This window comes from Leuciscus leuciscus, assembly GCF_965113295.1.
Source record: "Leuciscus leuciscus genome assembly, chromosome: 3".
In the NCBI taxonomy this organism is placed as follows: Eukaryota; Metazoa; Chordata; class Actinopteri; order Cypriniformes; family Leuciscidae; genus Leuciscus; species Leuciscus leuciscus.
The window spans coordinates 63,961,819-63,983,944 of NC_138727.1; the positions used below are offsets into that span (position 1 = coordinate 63,961,819).

The following is a 22,126-nucleotide window of genomic DNA, read 5'->3' on the forward strand; positions in this document are numbered from 1 at the left end:
CCATAAACGTATTTAATAAAAAAAAAAAAAAAAATTCACAGTCTTTTTTTTTTACTTTAAGACCGGGGTAAAGCAAGGAAAACTACAATTTACCTCAACAAGGCGACATAATGAACAACACTTGTCTCATTCGTGGAAGTGGAAAAACAAGTTCTTTGTGACATGCAAGATGTATTGTATTAAAATTTAAATGCAAAAAAAAAGGCATGAGAGCCTGCTGTTTTTGTCAATTTTAAGTTTTAATTTAAAATGTTTGCGATTTTAATATAAGCAAGTATATATTTGACCACTTGCTTGAACAACTTAATATAAGTAGAAGTAATGAATGGAATAATAGGCCTACGTTGTTTAAATTGTGTTTAAACGTGCATATGTCCATTAAAGAGTGTATATGTGTACAAAGAGAATCGCAATGCTGACAAAACTTTTTTTTATATAAAAGTTGCTGCATAACTTCTTGATTTAAAATTAAAATAGTAAGTATGTGTTTGTGGTACAGCCACGGATCAGTTATGCACTGCAAACGCAGCATATGTGAAAGCACTATAGCACGTGCTGCTCCTGCACCGCACACGGAGTATGTGTGAAACGGGTGTTACAATTGTTGCAAACTTTATTTTTTTCCTTACCTCAGTATTTTCAGCCGACAGTTCAGACTCTTCAGTCCACCAGAGAGCAGCTTCACTCCTGAATCCTGCAGATCATTATTACTCAGGTCCAGCTCTCTCAGGGCACAGTTTGAGGATTGTAGAGCTGATGCCACAATTTCACAATGCTGAGCAGTCACATTACAGCCAGCAAGACTGAAGGAGGGTAAAACATAAAAGTGCATTCCTCATTCTTCAACTGTATTTCAAAGATATCAGCTTCATTCTTGAAAAGGCATTCAAATGAAATGATTAAGACACGATTAATCACTCACAGGGCTTTTCTGCTGTTGATCACAGCTGGTATCAGTCTTCTTCTACCCTCATCTGATGTGTTGTATTTCTTGAGGTCCAGCTCATCCATCACCTTATCTGACATCTGAAGCATGTAGGCGATTGTTGAGCAGTGAGCAGGAGAGAGTTTCTTTGAGTGTTTGTCTGATTTTACAAACTCCTGTATCTCTCTGGAGACAGACAAAGTTTGATCTTTGACTTCCAGCAGACAGAGGAACAGATTGATGGATCTTTCAGTGGAGAGTCCATGTCCATCTTTGATCTTCTCTTTAATGTACTGTGTGGTTCTCCTGATGCTCTCTGAGCTGTTCTCTGTGTGTGTCAGTAGATCCTGTAAGAGTCTCTGATTGGAATCCAGTGAGACACCCAGCAGGAACCGCAGGAACAGATCCAGATGTCCATTCTCACTCTCAAGGGCTTTATCTACTGCACTTTCCAGTAAACTTTTAATTAAATCAAAAAAACTGGGATGTAACAGATCTTTGTCTATTATAATAGTAAAACACATAGAAAGCAGCAAGAAGCTCCTGAACACTCAGATGAATGAAGCTGTATACTTTCCTCTCATGAATCACAGATTCCTCCTTGAATATCTCAGTGCAAATCCCAGAATACACTGAGGCGTCAGTGATGTCTATGCCGCTCTCTCTCAGGTCCTCCTCATAGAACATCACATTGCCCTTCATCAGCTGTTTGAAAGCCACTTCAGCAAGTTTTACAATCACTTCTCTGTTGGACTGCAGAATTTTCTTTGGATCTCTCTCTTCGTACTTCTGATTCCTTGTCTTGATCTGAATCAGCAGGAAGTGGATATACATTTCAGTTAGAGTTTGAGGGATTTCTGCACTCAGATCATCTTCCAGGAGCTTTTGAAGCACAGTGGATGAGATCCAGCAGAATACAGGTATGTGGCACATGATGTGGAGGCTTCTTGCTCTTCTGATGTGTGAGATGATTCTCCTGGCTTGATGGTCGTCACTGATTCTCTTCCTGAAATATTCCTCCTTCTGAGACTCATTAAATCCCTGAATTTCTGTCAGACGGTGGATGTATTTAGAGAGGATCTGATTGGCTGCTGCTGGTCTAGAGGTGATCCAGATGAGAGCAGAGGGAAGAAGCTCTCCTTTAATGAGGTTTGACATCAACACACCCACTGATGAAGTCTCAGTCACATCAGAAACTTTATGAGCATCTGAAAACCTCAGTGTGATTCTGCTTTCATCCAGACCATCAAAGATGAACACAACTTTACACTGCTCATAAATCTTTGAGTCCAGATCTTGAAGTTCAGGGTGAAAGTCCAGCAGAAGTTTGTGAAGACTGTACTGATGATCTCGGATCAAGTTCAGCTCTCGAAATGGAAGCACAAACATGAAATCTACATCCTGATTGGCTTTTCCCTCAGCCCAGTCCAGAATGAACTTCTGCACAGAGACAGTTTTCCCGATTCCAGCGATGCCTTTAGTAAGAACAGTCTTGATTTGGTCTTTCTCCTCACATCCTGGTTCAGGCGAGGCTTTAAAGATGTCATTGCAGTAGATTGGAGTGTCTTGTGAGTGTTGTGTTCTGGCTGTTTTCTCCATCTGTAAAACCTCATGTTCTTCATTCACTCCTTCTCTCTCTCCCTCTATGATGTAGAGCTGTGTGTAGATCCTGTTCAAGAGGGTTTGATTCTCTTGGAGTTTGTTTCCCTCAAATAATCTCTCATACTTGTTCTTCATGCTGGTTTTGTGCTGGTCTTTGACTATCTGCAGGCCTCCAGTCTCCAGTGTGTGTGTCTGCAGGACTGCTTCAGTTTTGTCCTGCCAGATGTGGGTCTGATAATGGGATGTTGAAGACGACACAGACCTTATCAGCTCATGTGTGTCTCCCCTGCTGGAATTATAAAGAAAAGAGCAACAAAAATTACAGGAGATCATCATAAATATATTGGCTACCATGATTTTGGTACCCCTATGCAGTGCATATGCATATGCATATGCATATGCGTGTTGGCTCCCATGTGGAGCCCACTCCACATGGGTTTTATCTGTGTTATATGCCTGGGAATGGGGTCAGAGTGGGCCCCAGTTATGTTGTTCATTATTGCTTATTTTAAAATACCATGTGGGCCATATATATAAAGATATATATACATACCATTGTTTTATTGTATTTTTTTGCAGTTTGTTTTGTTTATACCATTCCAGCCGAAATTTCAAATACAGATCCTGTATGGGTTTTTGATGGGCTGTCACAGGCTCTACTCATCAGCTCAATGGTGACCCACAAAACTCAGACAACAGAAACCATTTAAATCCCAACAGAGCATTAAACACTAACCGATCTCCACTATATTATTATGTGCAAAAATGCTAAATAAGACTTCTGTTCAGCATTTACCCTTCTTTTATTGAATTCACCTAACTTTTTTTTCAACTAAATGCAAGGACATTGTAACCTTTTTAACACAAAATAAATTAAGCAAACAGAGAGTAAAAACAAACAGTGAATTCTGATTATTATGTATTGATGATGATATGGTCACCAGCAACAAATACAAGCAAATAAAAAAAATTTGCAAAACCATTCAGCTGCAAAATGTATTCATGCTACAATGCATTCTGGGAGTTTTGTGCCTGGCTGGCACACAGTGACACAGCCAAACTCACCCAATCAATCTTGCCATAGCAAATGTGCCTTGTAAATACACAAGAAAAAAAAAAGAAAGAAAAAAAAAACACTTAAAGATTAAAGAAATTAAAGAAAACACTGATCACTAAAATGCATTTTAACAGTAAAAGAACAGTTAAGTTCTTAGTAAAAATAATTAACAGAGGTTTAGATGTTTATGTTTTATTGAAAATAATAAAGTTTGTAATTCCCCTTTATGGTGGACAGTGTTTGCTTTAGTTGGGCTCTTGACTCTTTAACATTAGTTTCTCTCTGGCTGTTGACAGTGAGTTTATAAAGCACATTTGTAATGGCAAGACAAAGCCAAGAGAAAGTTGATCAGTTGTTTTTGGCTGTTGTGATGAAGCCGTAATAGCCATGGACTTGTCTGATTCACTGATTGTATGTGTGTTCAAATAATTTTATATTTATTGATTATATTATCTCTGTGATTCTACATCATGAGATGCAGCAATTTATCAGTAATCATTTCATTAATTTGCTGGACAATATTTTACAGTGTACACAGCAAAATCCCCAGTGTTAAATTAACACTTGAAATTAATCAATGGGGCCCAATTTTCTCCCACTGTATTCCCATAATAAAACCATAATGGGGGACCAATTTGTGAGACCAATGTGATCACCCATGTGGGTCCCATAAGGTTTTTGTGTGCAGCCCACCTCAGCCCCATTCTTAGCACCCATTGGCAACCACAGTGAGCCCATATAATGAACATCTAAATGGGCCCCTCTTAGAGCCCACTATGGACCCATCATGTGCCCCTATGGGATAACATACATGGGGCCCATGTGGAGCCGATGGACACATTTCTATTTGGGTTGCCCAAGCAGGTCCCAAGTAACAGCCCATAAAAAACCCACATGGACATGTTGGCTGGAATGTTGCATGCTGCCATTTTTATTTGGAGAACATTTTGTGTTATTTCACTGAGAGCATTATTCATCTGAGATGCACTACTTTAAATTAGCAAGTAAATGTTTATACTAACAGAGGTTTAGAGGTCACTGGTCCATCACTGAATTCAGGCGGTGGCACCATGGATCTGTTACTCTTCAGAGACACACCGCTGGGTTCTGGAGACTCTGATCTCTGCCTCCTGTTGATACTGACCAAAGACAAACAAAACAGCACTTGATTTACATTTATTCATTTAGAAGAAGCTTTTTTCCAAAATGATTTACAAACAAAGAATACAACAAAGAGATTCAGTGAAATGAGAAGTGCTGTATAAGATTGTTCAGAGGAGTACAAAAGAAATGAAAGTAATACATGGTAAATGTATGGAGAATATATAAGAGGAACAGTAACAGCGAAGGTTCAGTCTGTGACGTGACTTCTGGAATACACAGCCCAGTCAACAATTTGATCTCACAGTGATCTCACCATGAGCTCTCAAGATACTTGTGATGTGTTCACAATCTGAGTTCACAGTGAGCTAAAAGTGTCACAGCGCCCTCACTGTGTGCTCATACTATGGACACAATGTGAGGTCAAAGTGCACAAAGATTAGATACCCAGCATGCATTGCAGCATGAAGCTTTTGATCGTCACCATTGTTGAGATTTATACGCTGATTCTTGATGAATCTATGTGTCTGAATGACACAGTAGTTCAAATCTTTGTGTCGTTTTAAGCATTTAAAATTCTTTATAAATGAAAATATACAGTACGAGACCCAACAGTGTCAATCACAGGACTATTTTAATTTGAAATATGAAATTACCAACACCACTCAAAGACTGCATTCTGATTCTAGGTGACGATTATGTTGTTATCATGTATAACAAACCAACATCACCTAAATATATTCTCTTTTGGCTTGTCCTGCCATAATAAATGTGTTTTACAAACAGAATCACAGCAGCCAAAGAAAATATAATGTCTGAAAGTCAAGGTTCACGAGCCCAACTAAAGCAAACACTGATCACCATGATGGCAATGTCAAACTACATAATAAGACATCAACATCTAAACCTCTGTTAATTTTCAGTAAGAACTTCTGTAAACGTCTGACAGAAATAAAGTCAGTCTGGTTAGTAATAATACTACTATTATTAGTTGTTTAATACTACTCTATGGAGTTAGTATTGTTGCATTATTCCAAATAAATAGATTGAGATTCACAAACAAATGTAAAGAGATTCACAAAGATGTATAAAATTCACAAATAAATGAAATGAGATTTGCAAATGAAAAAAATATATTTAAATGAAAATATTTGCAAATGAAACAAAAATAAATATAAATGTGTTTTATGTCACAAACACAACTCTGCCTGGCATTTATTTGAATCTCTTCTTGTGCATTTGTAAATGCCCTCACGGATCTCTGGATTTTGAAACACTTCTTGCGTCGACATGCAGACAAATCCGCAAATAAGTTGACTCCACCCACCGTTTACCTAAGCCAATCAGATAACGGCAACATTGAGCTTTGTTTAATTCAGTTTATTTTACTTCAAGAAATATTTTTTTACTGTACTCAAATGAAATAAGTTCAAAGTAATAATATGCTCACATTATCAGCACGTTATAAATAATTGTTTATAAACTTTAATGGCAGTTGGTTTTTAACTATTTTTTATTTGATCCACTGGAATCCTTAAATAAATTAATCAATGGGGCCCGATTTTCTCCCACTGTATCCCCTTAATAAAACCATAATGGGGGACCAATTTGTGGGACCAATGGCATCACCCATGTGGGTCCCATAAGGTTTTTGCGTGCAGCCCACCTTAGCCCCATTATTAGCACCCATTGGCAACCACAGTGAACCCATATAATGAACATCTAAATGGGCCCCTCTTAGAACCCACTATGGACCCATCGTGTGCCCCTATGGGATAACATACATGCACAGCAAAAACTCCAGTGTTAAATGAACTCTTCTGGGAGTTTATATAGCTCCAGACTCAGTGTTAAAATATGAGTGTTAAATTAACACTCAAGAGTGTTAAAGTTAATGAGATAATTAAGTGATTAATTGAGTGATGATTGAGCATTATCGAAGACACCTGATGTTAACAAGCAGAATCACCAAAGGAGAAAATCTATTTTTTTACGTTGCCATTATGGTGATCGGTGTTTGCTTTAGTTGGGCTCTTGACCCTTAGACTGTTAACATTAGATTTTGTTTGGCTGTTGTATTTGAGTTACAGTATAACTGCTAGATGAACGAAGAAAAAGTTGATCAGGTGGTGTTGGTTATGCTTTGACATAATCATAATTTGACCTGAATCACTGAACTCATTTCTAAGTCTAATCTCTGACTTAAATGTATATTGTTGATTATAGCATCACTGTGATTTTACAGCATAAGATCTGGAATTTTCTAAATAATCTAAAGGATTTCTTAAAAGTTGTTCTGATAAAACAACATTTTTCTTTTAGACACACACAGACATCAAGCATCAGTGTATGAATCTCAACAATGGTGACAAACAGAATATTTAATTAGGGAAAGGAAATTACTAAAACAATTCAGATCATAATTTATTCATACCGCAATGCATGATGGGAGCCATGAATGTGTTTTGATTGGTGACACCCAGAATGCACTGCAACATGCTTTATTATTGTCACCATTGTTGAGATTCACAGGCTGATTATTGATGTCAGTGTGTCTAAATAAAGTATTTTTCTTTTTATCAGAACAATTTTTAAGAAATATTTTAGATTATATTGACAATGATGAAAATCAATTGCTGTAGAATCACAGGCTGCTGTAATCAACAAGGTAGACATAACTCTCTAAATGAGATTTGATATTCAGGTCAAATTATGATTGTCAAAACATAACCAACACTACCTGATCAACTTTTCTCTATGTTCATCTGAGAGTTACAAACCATATACAACAGCCAAACAAAATCTAAAGTTAATGCTTTAAGGGCCAAGAGCCCAATTAAAGCAAACACTGATCACCATAATGGTGTCTTGAAAAATTAGATTTTCTCCTTTGGTGATTCTGCTTGTTAACATCAGGTGTCTTCAATATTGGTCACTTATCACTCAATTAATCACTTAATTAGCTCATTAACTTTAACACTCTTGTGTGTTAATTTAACGCTCATATTTGAACACTTTAACACTCTTGAGTCTGGAGCCATATAAACTCCCAGGAGAGTTAATTTAACACTGGAGTTTTTGCTGTGTGGGGCCCATGTGGGGCCGATGGACACATTTCTATTTGGGTTGCCCAAGCAGGGCCCAAGTGACAGCCCATCAAAAACCCACATGGACATGTTGGCTGGGATGTTGCATTCTGGTTTTTTTTTTTTTTTTTTTTTTGGAGAACATTTAGTGTTATTTCACTGAAAGCATTATTCATCTGAGATGCAATACTTTAAATTAGCCAGTAAATGTTTATACTAACAGAGGTTTAGAGGTCACTGGTCCATCACTGAATTCAGGCGGTGGCACCATGGATCTGTTACTCTTCAGAGACACACCGCTGGGTTCTGGAGACTCTGATCTCTGCCTCCTGTTGATACTGACCAAAGACAAACAAAACAGCACTTGATTGACATTTATTCATTTAGAAGAAGCTTTTTTCCAAAGTGATTTACAAACAAAGAATACAACAAAGAGATTCAGTGAAATGAGAAGTGCTGTATAAGATTGTTCAGAGGAGTACAAAAGAAATGAAAGTAATACATGGTAAATGTATGGAGAATATATAAGAGGAACAGTAACAGCGAAGGTTCAGGAAAGTGATTTTGTGCCTCTCTGTGACATGACCCACTCACTCACTGACCACAGGCTTCTGGAATACACAGTAAGTCAGTTTGGATGAAAGCATCTGCCAAATGCAAGAATGACTAGTGTTGTACCTGGGGTCAGAGGTCACTGTTGCATCACTGAAAGCAGAGGGCAGGATCTTCATGGGTTGATTGCAGCTTGATCCAGGAAATGGAGAAGTCATTTTAGAGGCAGTGTCTTCATCTTCTGTCTCTTCAGTGAGACTCATTTTGGAGGCACTGCCCTCCTCCTTTCTTAAAAAGAGTGAGACCTTTTTTGTAGAAGCAAAAATAAAAGCGAGTAAAAAATAAATTAAATGGAAAGACATACAAATAGAGAATTCCATGAGAGTGAGTAAATGATGACAGAATTTTCATTTTTGGGTGAACTATCGCTTTAAGTAGTACAGTACAGACTTGGTAGAAGTTTAGCCAATTACTGATTCAAGATATAAACGTATTCAAGATATGACATACATTTTAGCTAATCAGCGTCCTCAAATCTAATACAGGGCGCTTATTCCATCGGCCAAAACGAGCCACTGCTAAAATCAGAATGATCTATAGGCGCAATTTTAACATGACAAAGGCGGACACAGTCATTTAAAACAAAGAAGAGAACTTTGGCAGAAAAACTAAAGGTAACACAGCTGGGCCCAGACCAACATGCAGGCTTTTTCACCACATTGATTTTTTTTGTGGTAACACTTTACAGAATAAGGTCTCATTTGTTAACATTTGATAATGTATTAACTAACATGAACTAATAAGGAGCAATACATTTGTTATAGTATGTATTAATCTTTCTTAATGTTGGTTAATAAAAATCCAGTTGTTCGTTGTTTGTTTATGTTACTTCACAGTGCATTAAAGGGATAGTTCACTTTGAAATAAATTTTTGGTATGTTTTAGCTTACCTCAAGGGCATCCAAGATGTAGGTGTCTTTTTTTCTGCAGTAGTTTCAATTTTGATATTTTTAGGTCAAACCGTTCTTGTCTGTCAGTCATATAATGCAGGTCTATGGTCACTGTCTCAAAGAGCATGCACAGAGTCCAAAATAAAACAATTCCCCGTCGTCCAAATTAAACAATTCCCCATCGTAAGTACACATTGATGGCCTAAGACACGAAACGAGCGGTTTGTGTGAGAAAACGAACAGTATTTATATCGTTTTTACCACTTATACACAGCCATGTCGAAGTGATCTGATCTGACGTGTGCGCAGACTGGTGCATAGATATATACACACTAGATGCCGCCTTGTCTACGGCAGTTCATTGGAACGAATGTCTTTAAGGCGACATCTAGTGTATATATCTATGCACCAGTCTGCGCACACGTCAGATCAGATAACTTGGTTGATCGTTTCGTGTCTTAGGCCATCAATGTGTACTTACGATGGGGAATTGTTTAATTTGGACGACAGGGAATTGTTTTAATTTGGACTCTGTGCATGCTCTTTGAGACAGTGACCATAGACCTGCATTATATGACTGACAGACAAGAACGGTTTGACCTAAAAATATCAAAATTGAAACTACTGCGGAAAAAAAGACAGCTACATCGTGGATGCCCTTGAGGTAAGCTAAAACATACCAAAAATGTATTTCAAAGTGAACTATCCCTTTAATGTTGAAATTAACATTAACTCACATTAATAAATGTTGCATAAATATTGTTCATTCTAAGTTCATGTTAACTAATGTTAACTAATGAAACCTTATTGTAAAGTGTTACGGATTTTTCTTGTAGTCTCATTTGTTTAAATCGCTCATGGAGATATCCAACATTTAATTGAAACTATTAAATTAACTCATCAAAGCTGATTTTATGAATAACCTGGTGTCAAGATCAAGGAGATGTTTTAACTTTGCCTGGCTGTTTTGTAATAAATCATACTGCAACTGCAACGCTTGCTGAAATAGTTTGATATGCCACAGCCACACCTATAGAAACGCATTCACCAGCCGCCACTGAGCTTAATTACATTCCCCATTAAATAAGTACAAGTATAGTGAATTGCTGTACTTTAAGGTTATTATAGCTAAAGTTCAGTGTAAGAGAATTTAAACTCAATACAGCACAACAGCAATTCAGACCAGATGAGTAGAACAGCAGTAGCCTATACTGCAATTTTAAAACGGAACGGAACAGCACTGTTAGCAGCTATAATTCACTTTTTAATGTGAAATCTGGACACAACAAATGTAGTTTTACCGTTTACGTGCTGCTGTGGTGACTTGGATGCAGTAGATGTACAGTATTCACCACTGTTTTTGTGCGGTGATGCTGAATGCGGAAGTAATATTATAAGGGCAACCAGCACGCGTCTAAAAACATACCCACTTAAGGAAGGCCAAAATAATGCTTTTTTTTTATGACTACATGAAGAAAAAGTTATGAACTTACCACAAAATATGCGGCCGTTTGAACGCCCAATGTTACCTAGGTTTACAGCCTCCAAATGGCGTCGCTTTCTAAGTTCTTTCACTTTCGTTTTGACGTCCGCTCTCCTGATAGACAGTTGCGCTCCCTCTAGTGGCGCAGAGTGGCACAGAGTCTAACGGTGTACTCACACGGTTGTCTTGTACTATGGAGGCAGGTTTCCACCACAGTTGAGTAAAAAAAAAAAAAAACGTTTTTTGTTTTTAAATCTCAAAATAATGAAAACCTTCCGCTGGTCAAAGCCTTGTCAATGCAACACAGCAAACATGGCACGCTCTGCAAAACAGTTGTTAAAGCAAGTGCAGTAGTGGCTCCAAATTTAGGAGGGGTAGTTTATGATAAACTTTTTGTAAGCTTTATATTCTAATCGCTGAACACATGTATAACACTTTTTGCAGAATTTGAATGTCCTTGCGTTATTCAGTCTGAGGGTGGCGCTCTAATGATGATCGACAGACTTTAGTACACACGACCAGGGGCGCTGCTAAGGATTTTGGGCCCCATGAAAAGAATATTGACAGGGCCCCCAACACAGCTGAGACTTTTTTCATATTAATTTACATAAAATCATGCGCTTTTATGGTATTTTGACTATCATTCTCATATATTTAAGTCAATCAGACAATTGAATTCCATCCCATGTCCACACCCGTAATTTGTCCTCTGTAATACTGCACTACTTAAGTACTGTATAATGTATATACTGTGCATAGCTGTACATGTGTCATAGTGTATTCACATATATTTATATTTGTATGTATGTACTGTACATATTTGTACTGTACACTGGCAATGACAATAAAGTTAATCTAATCTAACCTAATATTTTTAACATGACAGTTGAAATGTAACGGAAACACTGAGGACTCTTAATACAATGAAATGTATTTATATTTATTTGCTTCAACACTGATACTGAAGTTTCAAAATAAAACTCTTCAATTTAAAAAACAGGAATTACAATCTGTGGTGAAAAAAAAATCTCAGCAAGAAAACACCACCATAAAACAAAATGGCCATATAAAATTTCTAATAATTTAAGCAGAACTTGCATAATATACTATATCAAAGAATGGCCAAGGTATAACATAGATGAGTCTGAGTTACTCTTTCCACATCATTTCTAATCTCTTGTCCTTGCTCAACATTTCTAAACAAAAGTCCAACGTCTGACCTTTTCAGCTGCAAAATCATTAATCAAATCTTTGAAGTCGAGCTCTCTAGCCAACTCGCTCTCAATGGAAAGCATAGCAAGACTGCAAAGCCTTTCTTGAGACATTGTAGACCTGAAGTAGTTTTTTTATCAGTTTTAAAAAAGAATACGCTATATCTAATCAATAAAATTTTAGCAACAGATTACAAGCAATATTATTAATTCAATTTAATAAATTAGAATTGAGTAATAATTAATCAAATTAATTCCTTAAAACAAGTTTACTCCTGCTTCACTCAGATACACACAGACATCAACAATCAGCACATGAATCTCAACAATGGTGACAATCAAAAGTTTCATGTCGCAATGCATGCTGGGTTCCAGGATAATATTAAACTCCCAGCATGCACTGCTGCATGAATAATATATATATATATATATATATATATATATATATATATATATATATATATATATATATTGCCACCATTGTTGGGATTCATATGCTAAATTGTGATATCTCTGTGTTTCTGAAAGACAGTGTAGCTCTGTTTCTCTAGTTATGCATGATGTGTTAAAAAAATTAGTCACTGTATTGTAGTGGTTCCACAGTAGTGCTAATGTAACACTTTTGATTGAGTGAGAATTAAATCCTTAGTGAATGAACAGGCACTATGATGATTTGTCATTGTCGTGGCGAACGCCCCTTCTCGTCAGCGATCAGGCGGAGCGAATTATCACTCACCTGTGTGCACTCGAGCAGAAAAAGACGTATTGGAATGATATTCCGGACATTATTCAAAAGGAATTGCAAATTGTATTTGCAATTGCGTTTTCAATTTGTGGACGCATAAAATGTGACATAATCCAACCGCAAATGCAAATCGCGCATTACCGTTTGCATTTTCGTTTAAGCGAACGCACAGTGACTGCCAAATTTAAAATGGAAATGCAAAGTCTGTTTGCAATTGTGTTTCCCATATCTTACGAGTCTTGACCCTGTCATATTTAAATAGCAATTTCAATTACCACGTCTGCGTTTTCACTTTCTCAGCGTCGCGTATGTAGCCAGCCAAAACTCAAATGGAATCGCAATTCCCTTTGCATTTCCATTTCCGATGCCTTACACGAAACCTGTCAATCAGTGTCAAGGGTGGGGTTATGCTATGGGGCGTGTTCGTGTTGGGACGTGACGTCACTCACAGTCGACGGTCAAGAGGTGATGCCCTGAACAGACGCCGATTTATTGTAAACAATGGAGGTAGTTGGTGAAATTGTGGAGGACCTTATGATGCTCGCGCAGCAAGTTGACGACAGTGCATCCTCTACAGATTTCCTCTTACTTAGAAGCCATTTAATTTTGGATAAGATAAATGAGTTCGTGGCCTTGACCAACAGCAACATCAGTAATGTTGTCTTCGCCAACCTCAGTGAAGTAGCTAACAGGCTTTTTGTGAAGGACAGGACAACTAAAGGACCAGGACGTCCTTTACTGGACATACCACTAGAGATGATCGAGTACTACGTGATATGTGGTTACTCATGTGTCCAGCTTGCGCGCCTGCTTGGAGTATCTGAGCGAACCATACGTAGAAGACTGGAACAGCATGGATTAAGGTACTTAATTTTAATACATTTGTATTAATGAGAGAGGAAAAAGTGAAATGGCACTGTACAAATAACAAATATAAATACATACACTATAAAACATGGCAGCTACTTTTGGCACTCCAGGTCACCTTTTTTAAAATTAATTTGTAATTTAAAGGATTTTGATGATAGCATTGGTTATTATGTTATGGTTATTGCCTTATACAAAAATGTATGCTGCTAGTTTTCTGATGACTCTTAAATAATTTCTTCTTCCCCCAAAGGGCTAAAGATTTGTACTCTGATGTCACTGATGATGTATTAGACAACATTGTGGCAGAAATACAAAGACATTACCCAAACGCTGGGTACAGGATTATACATGGTCATCTGCGGGCACAAGGTCTTCATATTCAGAGTAAGAACAATTTTATGATATTTAGAGTTTACACTTTTTGTAAATTAGAAAAAATTGTTGCACTCCAAATTGACAAGAAATCTTTTATCTTTAGGTGCATAGAGCTAAGGGAATACTTGAAAACGAGCAAGAAGGTTGCTAGTCGCACACTGAATCCAGTACAAATTGAAGAAGTCTAGCAAAACACTTTTTATTCTATAAATTGCATCGTGCAAAGTGCATGTGAATTTAAAAGCAAGCAAAAGTTTCAGCACATTGCTACCTTCAGCACAGATTCAGTGTGCGGCCAGCAATTTGGATGTTTTATATTAAAGGTTCAGGTTTTATTGGTTAAATGCTTAAATACCAGAATGGGTTGAATTTCTAGTTAATTACAGAATCAAAAACAAAAAATGTAATTAGGTTTTAATTAATGTATTGTTGTAAATAAATATATTTTGCATTTTGTTTTTCTTTTAAGCTTCAAGGGTGCGCGAGTCTGTGCGAAGAGTCGATCCACTGGGAACTCAGCTGAGAGCATTATCAATATGCACACGTCATCGCCGTCAATACTCTGTCTCAGGACCAAATGCAATGTGGCATATAGACGGAAACCACAAGCTAATAAGGTATTGGGAGTCTATATACTAACTGTGCAATTATGATACATTGCACAGGGTTTTTCCTGGGTGAAAAATGATTTTGGGTGGTCTTAATCTACCGTAATATAATTTGTGTTTACATCAAAAGCTAATAAAGTAGAACGAGAGGCTCAAAAGCCTTCATATCTATGATTTACAAACCTTTCGGTCTTCCTCTTTAAAATATTTTGTTTTCATGCTCTGGCTGTTTCAATAACCTGGCCTTTGCCTTACATTTTTTCTATAAGAAAACATACATTCATAAGGAACTACAATCATTAAGTAAAAAAGTTGGCCCTCACTTCTACACTTAAATCGAGATGGCTTATCGCGATTTTAAAATCGCAAAGGCTGCGATTATTTTTTATGCGCAGTTTGCCAGTTATGTACGGCTCTGTAATCGCTGCTCCATCTGAAAGCACCGTGAGTTTGAGTCACTTATAACGTGCATTTGAAAAAGCAACACACATCAAACATATTTCCAAACACGAGAATCATTTATGAACCTCTTGTCCAATAAAAGACAACATTTAATAACATGCATTTACTCCAAACTCACTTCGATTACATGGGAAGTGTGATTAATCGTTCAGCCCTATTCGACACTGTGAATCATCAGACCCTTCTGTCCACCCTCTCATCTCTGGGCATCACAGGAACATCCCTCCACTGGTTTGAGTCCTATCTCACAGGTAGGTCCTTCAAGGTCGCATGGAGAGGCGAGGTATCCAGAGCACATCAACTGACCACAGGGGTTCCCCAGGGTTCAGTGCTTGGACCCCCTCCTCTTCTCCATCTACACCACATCACTGGGACACATCATTCAGGCACATGGTTTCTCTTACCATTGCTATGCTGATGACACACAGCTCTTCCTCTCATTTCAACCAGATGATCCCACAGTAGCTCCACGGAAGCTTTCTGGCGGACATCTCCGCATGGATGAAGGAACATAAGCCGGGTTCGTCACTTATTTGGTTCCCCTGGAAACATTTCCGTTGTGGTCTATGTTATTTGCAGCGCGTTTCTGTATTTGGTTGTGTTGTGAGTATTTGAAGCACACATGTTGTGAAACTGGTGAAGATGTTTTCTTAATTTGCGGGTGTTTTTTTCTATTTGCATGTGTTTTCTTCAGTTGCAGTGTCGTGAGCTCTCTCGGCCACCGTAATATTTGCGTTGGGGTGTGAATAATCCAGAATTATGCTGTCATTCACAACTGAGAAAACAATGACCCGCACAATAAGCCTTTCAGTTAGGGATGCACCGAATATTCGGCCACCGAACATTTTCGGCCGAAAATGGCCCAAACGTGCATTTTCGGTTTTCGGCCGAAAGACTTTTATCACCGAAACAATACGGCCGAAATGTTGTGATGACGCAAACAGCAGATACCGCGACCAGCACGTGCTTGTCTGAAGCAACATATCTGCGGTGTGGACGTATTTCAATATATCTGAGAGTGACCCACGGACAGCGATTTTCAAAACACAGACATCCCAAGTCTTCCGGAAGTTCCGGGAGTCTCCCGCGTATTGATAGCGGCTCCCTGATGCCCGCAAATTAGTTTAAATCTCCCGGAATCGCGAGCGAGCATGAGCGCGCATACGTAGCGCGCGCGCGGCAGAGAGAGGGAGCGAGAGACCTTAGTTGCGTGTACCAGAGTAGCCGTCATTTATCAGAGGTGTGTGTGTTTACCTTAGCTGTTTATGGTTTTTGCAACTCACGTCCATGAGCATAGCTGCAGATATTATTATGGGCTATGGCAGTATTGGCCTAAATGCACTTTGTTTTTATGAGAGAACATTTAATTTTTAAACCTTTCTGCAGGCCAGTAGGCTTTTACATTATTATTTAATGTACACATGAGTGGGGTCAAGTTAAACATTTAATTTTATATACTTTGCAATGTGCTAAATAAATATTTGCATACAATTTTAATTGATTTATTATTTGAAACTTTTATATTAATTTATGCAATTGCAATGCCTTGATTTTAGTAAAGTTAGTACACAGTCATAGCCATAAATGCAATGGTACTAATAATTGGCATAATTTCTTTCGGTGTTTCGGTTTTCGGTTTTCGGCCTTGGTTTCCTCTTTTTCGGTTTTCGGTTTCGGCCAAGAATTTTCATTTCGGTGCATCCCTACTTTCAGTATGTGAGAGGGAACTAAAAAAGAAGTAATTTGTATATATATATACAGTGGGGAGAACAAGTATTTGATACACTGCCAATTTTGCAGGTTTTCCCACTAACAAAGTATGTAGAAGTCTATAATTTTTATCATAGGTACTCTTCAACTGTGAGTGACGGAATCTAAAACAAAAACCAGAAAATCACATTGTATGATTTTTAAATAATTAATTCGCATTTTATTGCATGACATAAGTATTTGATACATCAAAAAAGCAGAACTTAATATTTGGTACAGAAACTTTTGTTTGCAATTACAGAGATCATGCGTTTCCTGTAGTTCTTGACCAGGTTTGCACACACTGCAGCAGGGATTGTGGCCCACTCCTCCACACAGACCTTCTCCAGATTCTTCAGGTTTCGGGACTGTCGCTGGGCAATACGGACTTTCAGCTCCCTCCAAAGATTTTCTATTGGGTTCAGGTCTGGAGACTGGCTAGGCCACTCCAGGACCTTGAGATGCTTCTTACGGAGCCACTCCTTAGTTGCCCGGCTGTGTGTTTCGGGTCGTTGTCATGCTGGAAGACCCAGCCACGACCCATCTTCAATGCTCTTACTGAGGGAAGGAGGTTGTTGGCCAAGATCTCACGATACATGGCCCCATCCATCCTCCCCTCAATACGGTGCAGTCGTCCTGTCCCCTTTGCAGAAAATCATCCCCAAAGAATGATGTTTCCACCTCCATGCTTCACGGTTGGGATGGTGTTATTGGGGTTGACCTCATCCTTCTTCTTCCCCCAAACACGGCGAGTGGAGTTTAGACCAAAAAGCTCTATTTTTGTCTGAACTTGTCTGACCTTTGACATGACCTTCTCCCATTCCTCCTCTGGCTCATCCAGATCAGTGATGGGCAACTTCGGTCCTGGAGGGCCACTGTCCTACAGAGTTTAGCTCCAACCCTGAAAAAATCACCTGCCTGTAATTTTCTAGTAATCCTGAGGATTAGCTTGTTCAGGTGTGTTTGATTAGGGTTGAAGCTAAACTCTGTAGGACAGTGGCCCTCCAGGACCGAAGTTGCCCATCCCTGATCCAGATGGTCATTGGCAAACTTCAGACAGGCCTGGACATGCGCTGGCTTGAGCAGGGGGACTTTACGTGCCCTGCAGGATTTTAATCCATGACGGCATGGTGTGTTGCTAATGGTTTTCTTTGAGACTGTGGTCCCAGCTCTCTTCAGGTCCTTGACCAGGTCCTGCCGTGTAGTTCTGGGCTGATCCCTCGCCTTCCTCATGATCATTGAGTTAATGAGACCTCATGATCACTGCAGTTAATACAGGTAATGAGTGGAGAACAGGAGGGCTTCTTATAAGAAAAACTAACAGGTCTGTGAGAGCAGGAATTCTTACTGGTTGGTAGGTGATCAAATACTTATGTCATACAATAAAATGCAAATTATTTAAAAATCATACAATGTGATTTTCTGGATTTTTGTTTTAGATTCCGTCTCTCACAGTTGAAGTGTTCCTATGATAAAAATTACTGACCTCTACATGCTTTGTAAGTAGGAAAACCTGCAAAATCAGCAGTGTATCAAGTACTTGTTCTCCCCAGTGTATATATATATATTCGTTTATTTAGAATATACTCAGTCATCACTCAGTTATATTCAGGTATATACATGTTATGGACATCTCACGTTAAAAATATATTTTTGCATAATAATTGCCTTTATTTTAAGGTAAAAATAACTGTTTTCAGCAACACAGTTAAATAACTGGAAAAATTTAACATTTGGTGTAAATTAATGCATTTTATGAAATTTCACACTCCTAAAGAAAGTGAAATTATTGTAAAATCATACTGCATTTTATCTGTAAAAAAAAAACTTTGTATATTTATGTTATGATATTTATATTATGTTACAGTATTAATACTGTCAATTTATTTCATTTGAGCCCACAAATAAGGAACCCTACTGGTTATAAATTTAAACTACAAACCTATAACCAAATATAACCATTTGAACATCAACTTACCTTTATTACCTCAACCCAACCATTAGCAATAGTACACATGTATGAATTAATCACTGTATTGACAACTACAATGATCTTGATCTTGAAATAATGCAAAATGCAGCACATTATCAATGCGTTTGTCGTCTTCTCCTCGACCTAAACACAGACTCTTCAATATAAAGGTGGCCCACAAAACACAGATAACAGAAACACTTTAAATCCCAACAGATCATTTAAGTGCAATGAACATTCTATACAGGCAATGAGATAATGAAATGATTAATCAAGTGATGATTGACCCTTTATCACAACTGCTGTCCACAACCAGAATCACACAGTCAAAAAACAACAACAAAAACAAAACGGTGAAATGCATGGCAGCACAGGATGCCGAATGTTTACCTTTAATGGACAAAACAATCAAAGACCATCAACTGAAGTAACCAGGGATTGAAATTAACACCAGCCAAATGCTGGTAAAAAGCAACAGTGGCGGGTAAGGTTGTCGAATCACAAGCCAATTTGGGAGTGTTATTTTCTGCGTTTACTCACTTTGCTGGGGAAGTTCGTGTTAGACAAATCTGCGCAAATACTAAACTCATGAGTTATCATGATATTTGAAATACATCGTACAGCGCAGAATCTGCGCATATCTGGCTAACTTGAAAACACACGTCACTACACAACAAATAGCGGCGCGCTTGTTCATTTGCATTGAAGCAAGATTCAAAAGCATTTGGTTAACAGAAAGACATTGTTATTTTCAGAGATTGAACTCTTCCCGTCTGGTGCCGACTCCCTCTTTGCCCAGGATCCATCGCAGCATCCTAACACTGCAACGAGCTCCAATGCTCAATGGGACACTGCAACTGAACCTCTAGCAACACTGCGTGGCTGCTGGCCTAGCCGAGCCGCTTCCCATACCCTGAGGCGCCATGGCTCCACCATAAAGACTTCCACCACCATCTCCAGCATCCTCCTACACCTCAGCACAACCCACCATTCCTCCCATAGAAAAATTGACAGTGTTGGGGTTGAGACAAACACTAATCAGTGCTGATGTTAATTTTTCTAGGAGAATGAATAAAGCACAACTGTACAACCTGTATGTTTCACTCCAAACAGCTTTCCTTTCTCCAAGATCCACTCCACCTTCAAATTCAGCAAAAAAGGCAAGTAATCACAAGGCCCCGAACTCACGATCCCAGAAGACACCTTCTCCCTCTCTCGCGAGAGGTCCTAGTCTTCTGCGAGCGCAGATTCTGCCGCCACCAGGCCCCACTCTTCTCTCTGCTCCGCAAATGGCTTTCCTGATGATCCTGACGGAGTTAGCATCTTGGCGGCGGCGTTCTCCTTCCTTCCTGGGTTTCGGCACCAGTGTAGTATTTTCCCTTGTTTGTATGTGTGAGAAGGAAGGATACCGGGGTCAGCTGGCTGAGGCTTGTGGGTAATTTATTAAATAAACTCAGATCACAATCGCGCCACATGCGCATCAAACATAAATCTCATTCCACAGTTCAAAATACTCGACTGCGTTTGTCTTCCTCATTCAGAGTCCTCTTTCCACGATCCCACGAGTCCTCAGCCCTCTCTCTCCGATCGCTGGTTCCAGTCGGTCTTTTATATGGTCTCCCCACGCCAATTACTGCAACGAGACACAGGTGTAAGTCATTTTGCACTTGACCCACTTACCGCCGCTCGTCTCTCCACTCTCTCTCTCGTCGCAGACCTCGCTGAACCACGCCTCCCCCGCCACAGTCATCACTACACAATTTCTTAATAAAACCAAAATTAATTAAACTGCCTTGTTTTCTTTTTGATGGTATGATGGTATAACTGCAGAATGAATTAAGGACTTCGCGCGGAGAAAAATGGCCTCCAACGTTTTTTTTTTTTTTTTCTACGAATCTATGACGTACTAACATATGTGGAATTTGCACCGCAGCACCCCCACACATTGATGCTCATGACAAGAATAGCATGTATAGTAATCTTTGTTGAAGTAAATTAGGTTTTAATCGCCGTCATGCATGAATGAATAATATTTTTGCTATTTTACACATAATAATCCATCATGATCACATTACACAACTGAAATTGCATGTAAAAAAATATACACTTTGTCAATATTTTTTGAGACCCCCCCAAATTTCACATATCTTGTTTTCAGGGGAGCCCATGTCTTATTAAGGGGAGCCGAGCTCCCCCTAGCTCCCCCGTAGTTCGCACTATGCTCCCCGTCTCAGCCGAACAAGGTGAGCCTGAGCGCGAAACTTCACGAAGATTGAAGCCTCTAAACACGTCTTATCTACTGTGTTCGCCACATGATGATAACTTTACAAAACAAAAAGTAATCTACACGCTTCAAAAATGGCAAGATCAGTTTGCCGTGTGTGTCGTGTGTTCTGTGAAGTGACAGTGCTGCTGCTACGATCGATGCCGTCAAACTTGACGTTCTTAATATGAATAAAATGCCCCAGAAAAAATTATATAAAATTGAATAAAACATGTGTCTGTAGTAACCATTGCTTATAAGGAGTTTACAAAATAGTAGGGGTGTAACAGTTCACAAAATTCACGGTTCGGTTCAATAAGATACACTTGTGTCACGTTTCGGTACGGTACGTTTTCCATACAGCAAAAATAAACAAATGCCAGAGAAATTTCCTTGAATTAATTTTTTTTATTATTGTTTTGTTTTTTAAAACTAACATCATAAAGTATGATTTTTTTTTTGTTTTGTTTTTTGCTTTTTTTACTGAGCAATAATGGAGCTATACTTGACTCTTCTTATGAGCATATAAAACAAAACAGCTCCTTGGACAAAATTAAATGTAATATTGTAGTAGTAGGCTTATTATAAACAAAGGTTTATTTTAGTTCAGATTAACATTTGAGGGCAGCAATTCTATTCATAATGTCAAAATAAAACCGACGTAATGTTACTTGAAAGCATTATAGCCACTATTCCTGACAAACTTCCATACCTTGCAGTTAGTGTTACTACAGTAAATCCATGGTGAATGTTGCTGATCTGTGGACACCGGCCAGTTCATTCATGGCACAACGTTTCTTCCTGGTTTCCACGTCAGCGCTGTTTGATCCGTTAATAACAGAGAAATGTGCATGTTTCTCACTAGATCTCGCAGCGATGTTATTACTTCAGTGGCGAATTCAAAAAGCATTTGAAATTCAAATGCTTTCTTTACTGGTCTGGATCTCTTAACGCTATGTGGTAGTGTAGCTTGATCAGGCTCGCGCATTGGGCTTGCGAGTCCCGCTTCACAGGTCAAAACTGATAAACGGTCCACATAAACACAATGAGAGTAGCTCAGTTTCGTACCTTACATTGCGTTTGCCAGTTGATTTTGTGGTCGCGCCAGCCTCTAT

At 38.6% G+C, this 22,126-nt stretch overlaps 1 protein-coding gene and 1 pseudogene across 2 annotated transcripts in view; one reads left to right on the forward strand and one right to left on the reverse strand.

The window, feature by feature from the left end:
• LOC309495378 (NLR family CARD domain-containing protein 3-like) overlaps window positions 1-10,881 on the reverse strand; it is a 22,555-nt pseudogene extending 11,674 nt beyond the window's left edge. Inside the window, exons 1-6 of the transcript XR_014211775.1 lie at window positions 10,767-10,881; window positions 8,450-8,628; window positions 7,993-8,109; window positions 4,607-4,723; window positions 923-2,816; window positions 630-803 (exon numbers count right to left, since the gene is read on the reverse strand). The product of XR_014211775.1 is annotated as an NLR family CARD domain-containing protein 3-like (transcript). The remainder of the gene's footprint in view (window positions 1-629; window positions 804-922; window positions 2,817-4,606; window positions 4,724-7,992; window positions 8,110-8,449; window positions 8,629-10,766) is intronic.
• A 1,859-nt stretch (window positions 10,882-12,740) lies between these two features.
• On the forward strand, window positions 12,741-19,961 carry LOC309495468 (uncharacterized protein). The gene is made up of 4 exons (XM_082165269.1): window positions 12,741-13,575; window positions 13,833-13,966; window positions 14,427-14,574; window positions 19,504-19,961. Exons 1-4 carry the CDS (start codon window positions 13,214-13,216, stop codon window positions 19,508-19,510), a joined length of 651 nt encoding a protein of 216 aa, XP_082021395.1. The 5' UTR covers window positions 12,741-13,213; the 3' UTR covers window positions 19,511-19,961.
• Window positions 19,962-22,126: the final 2,165 nt, after the last annotated feature.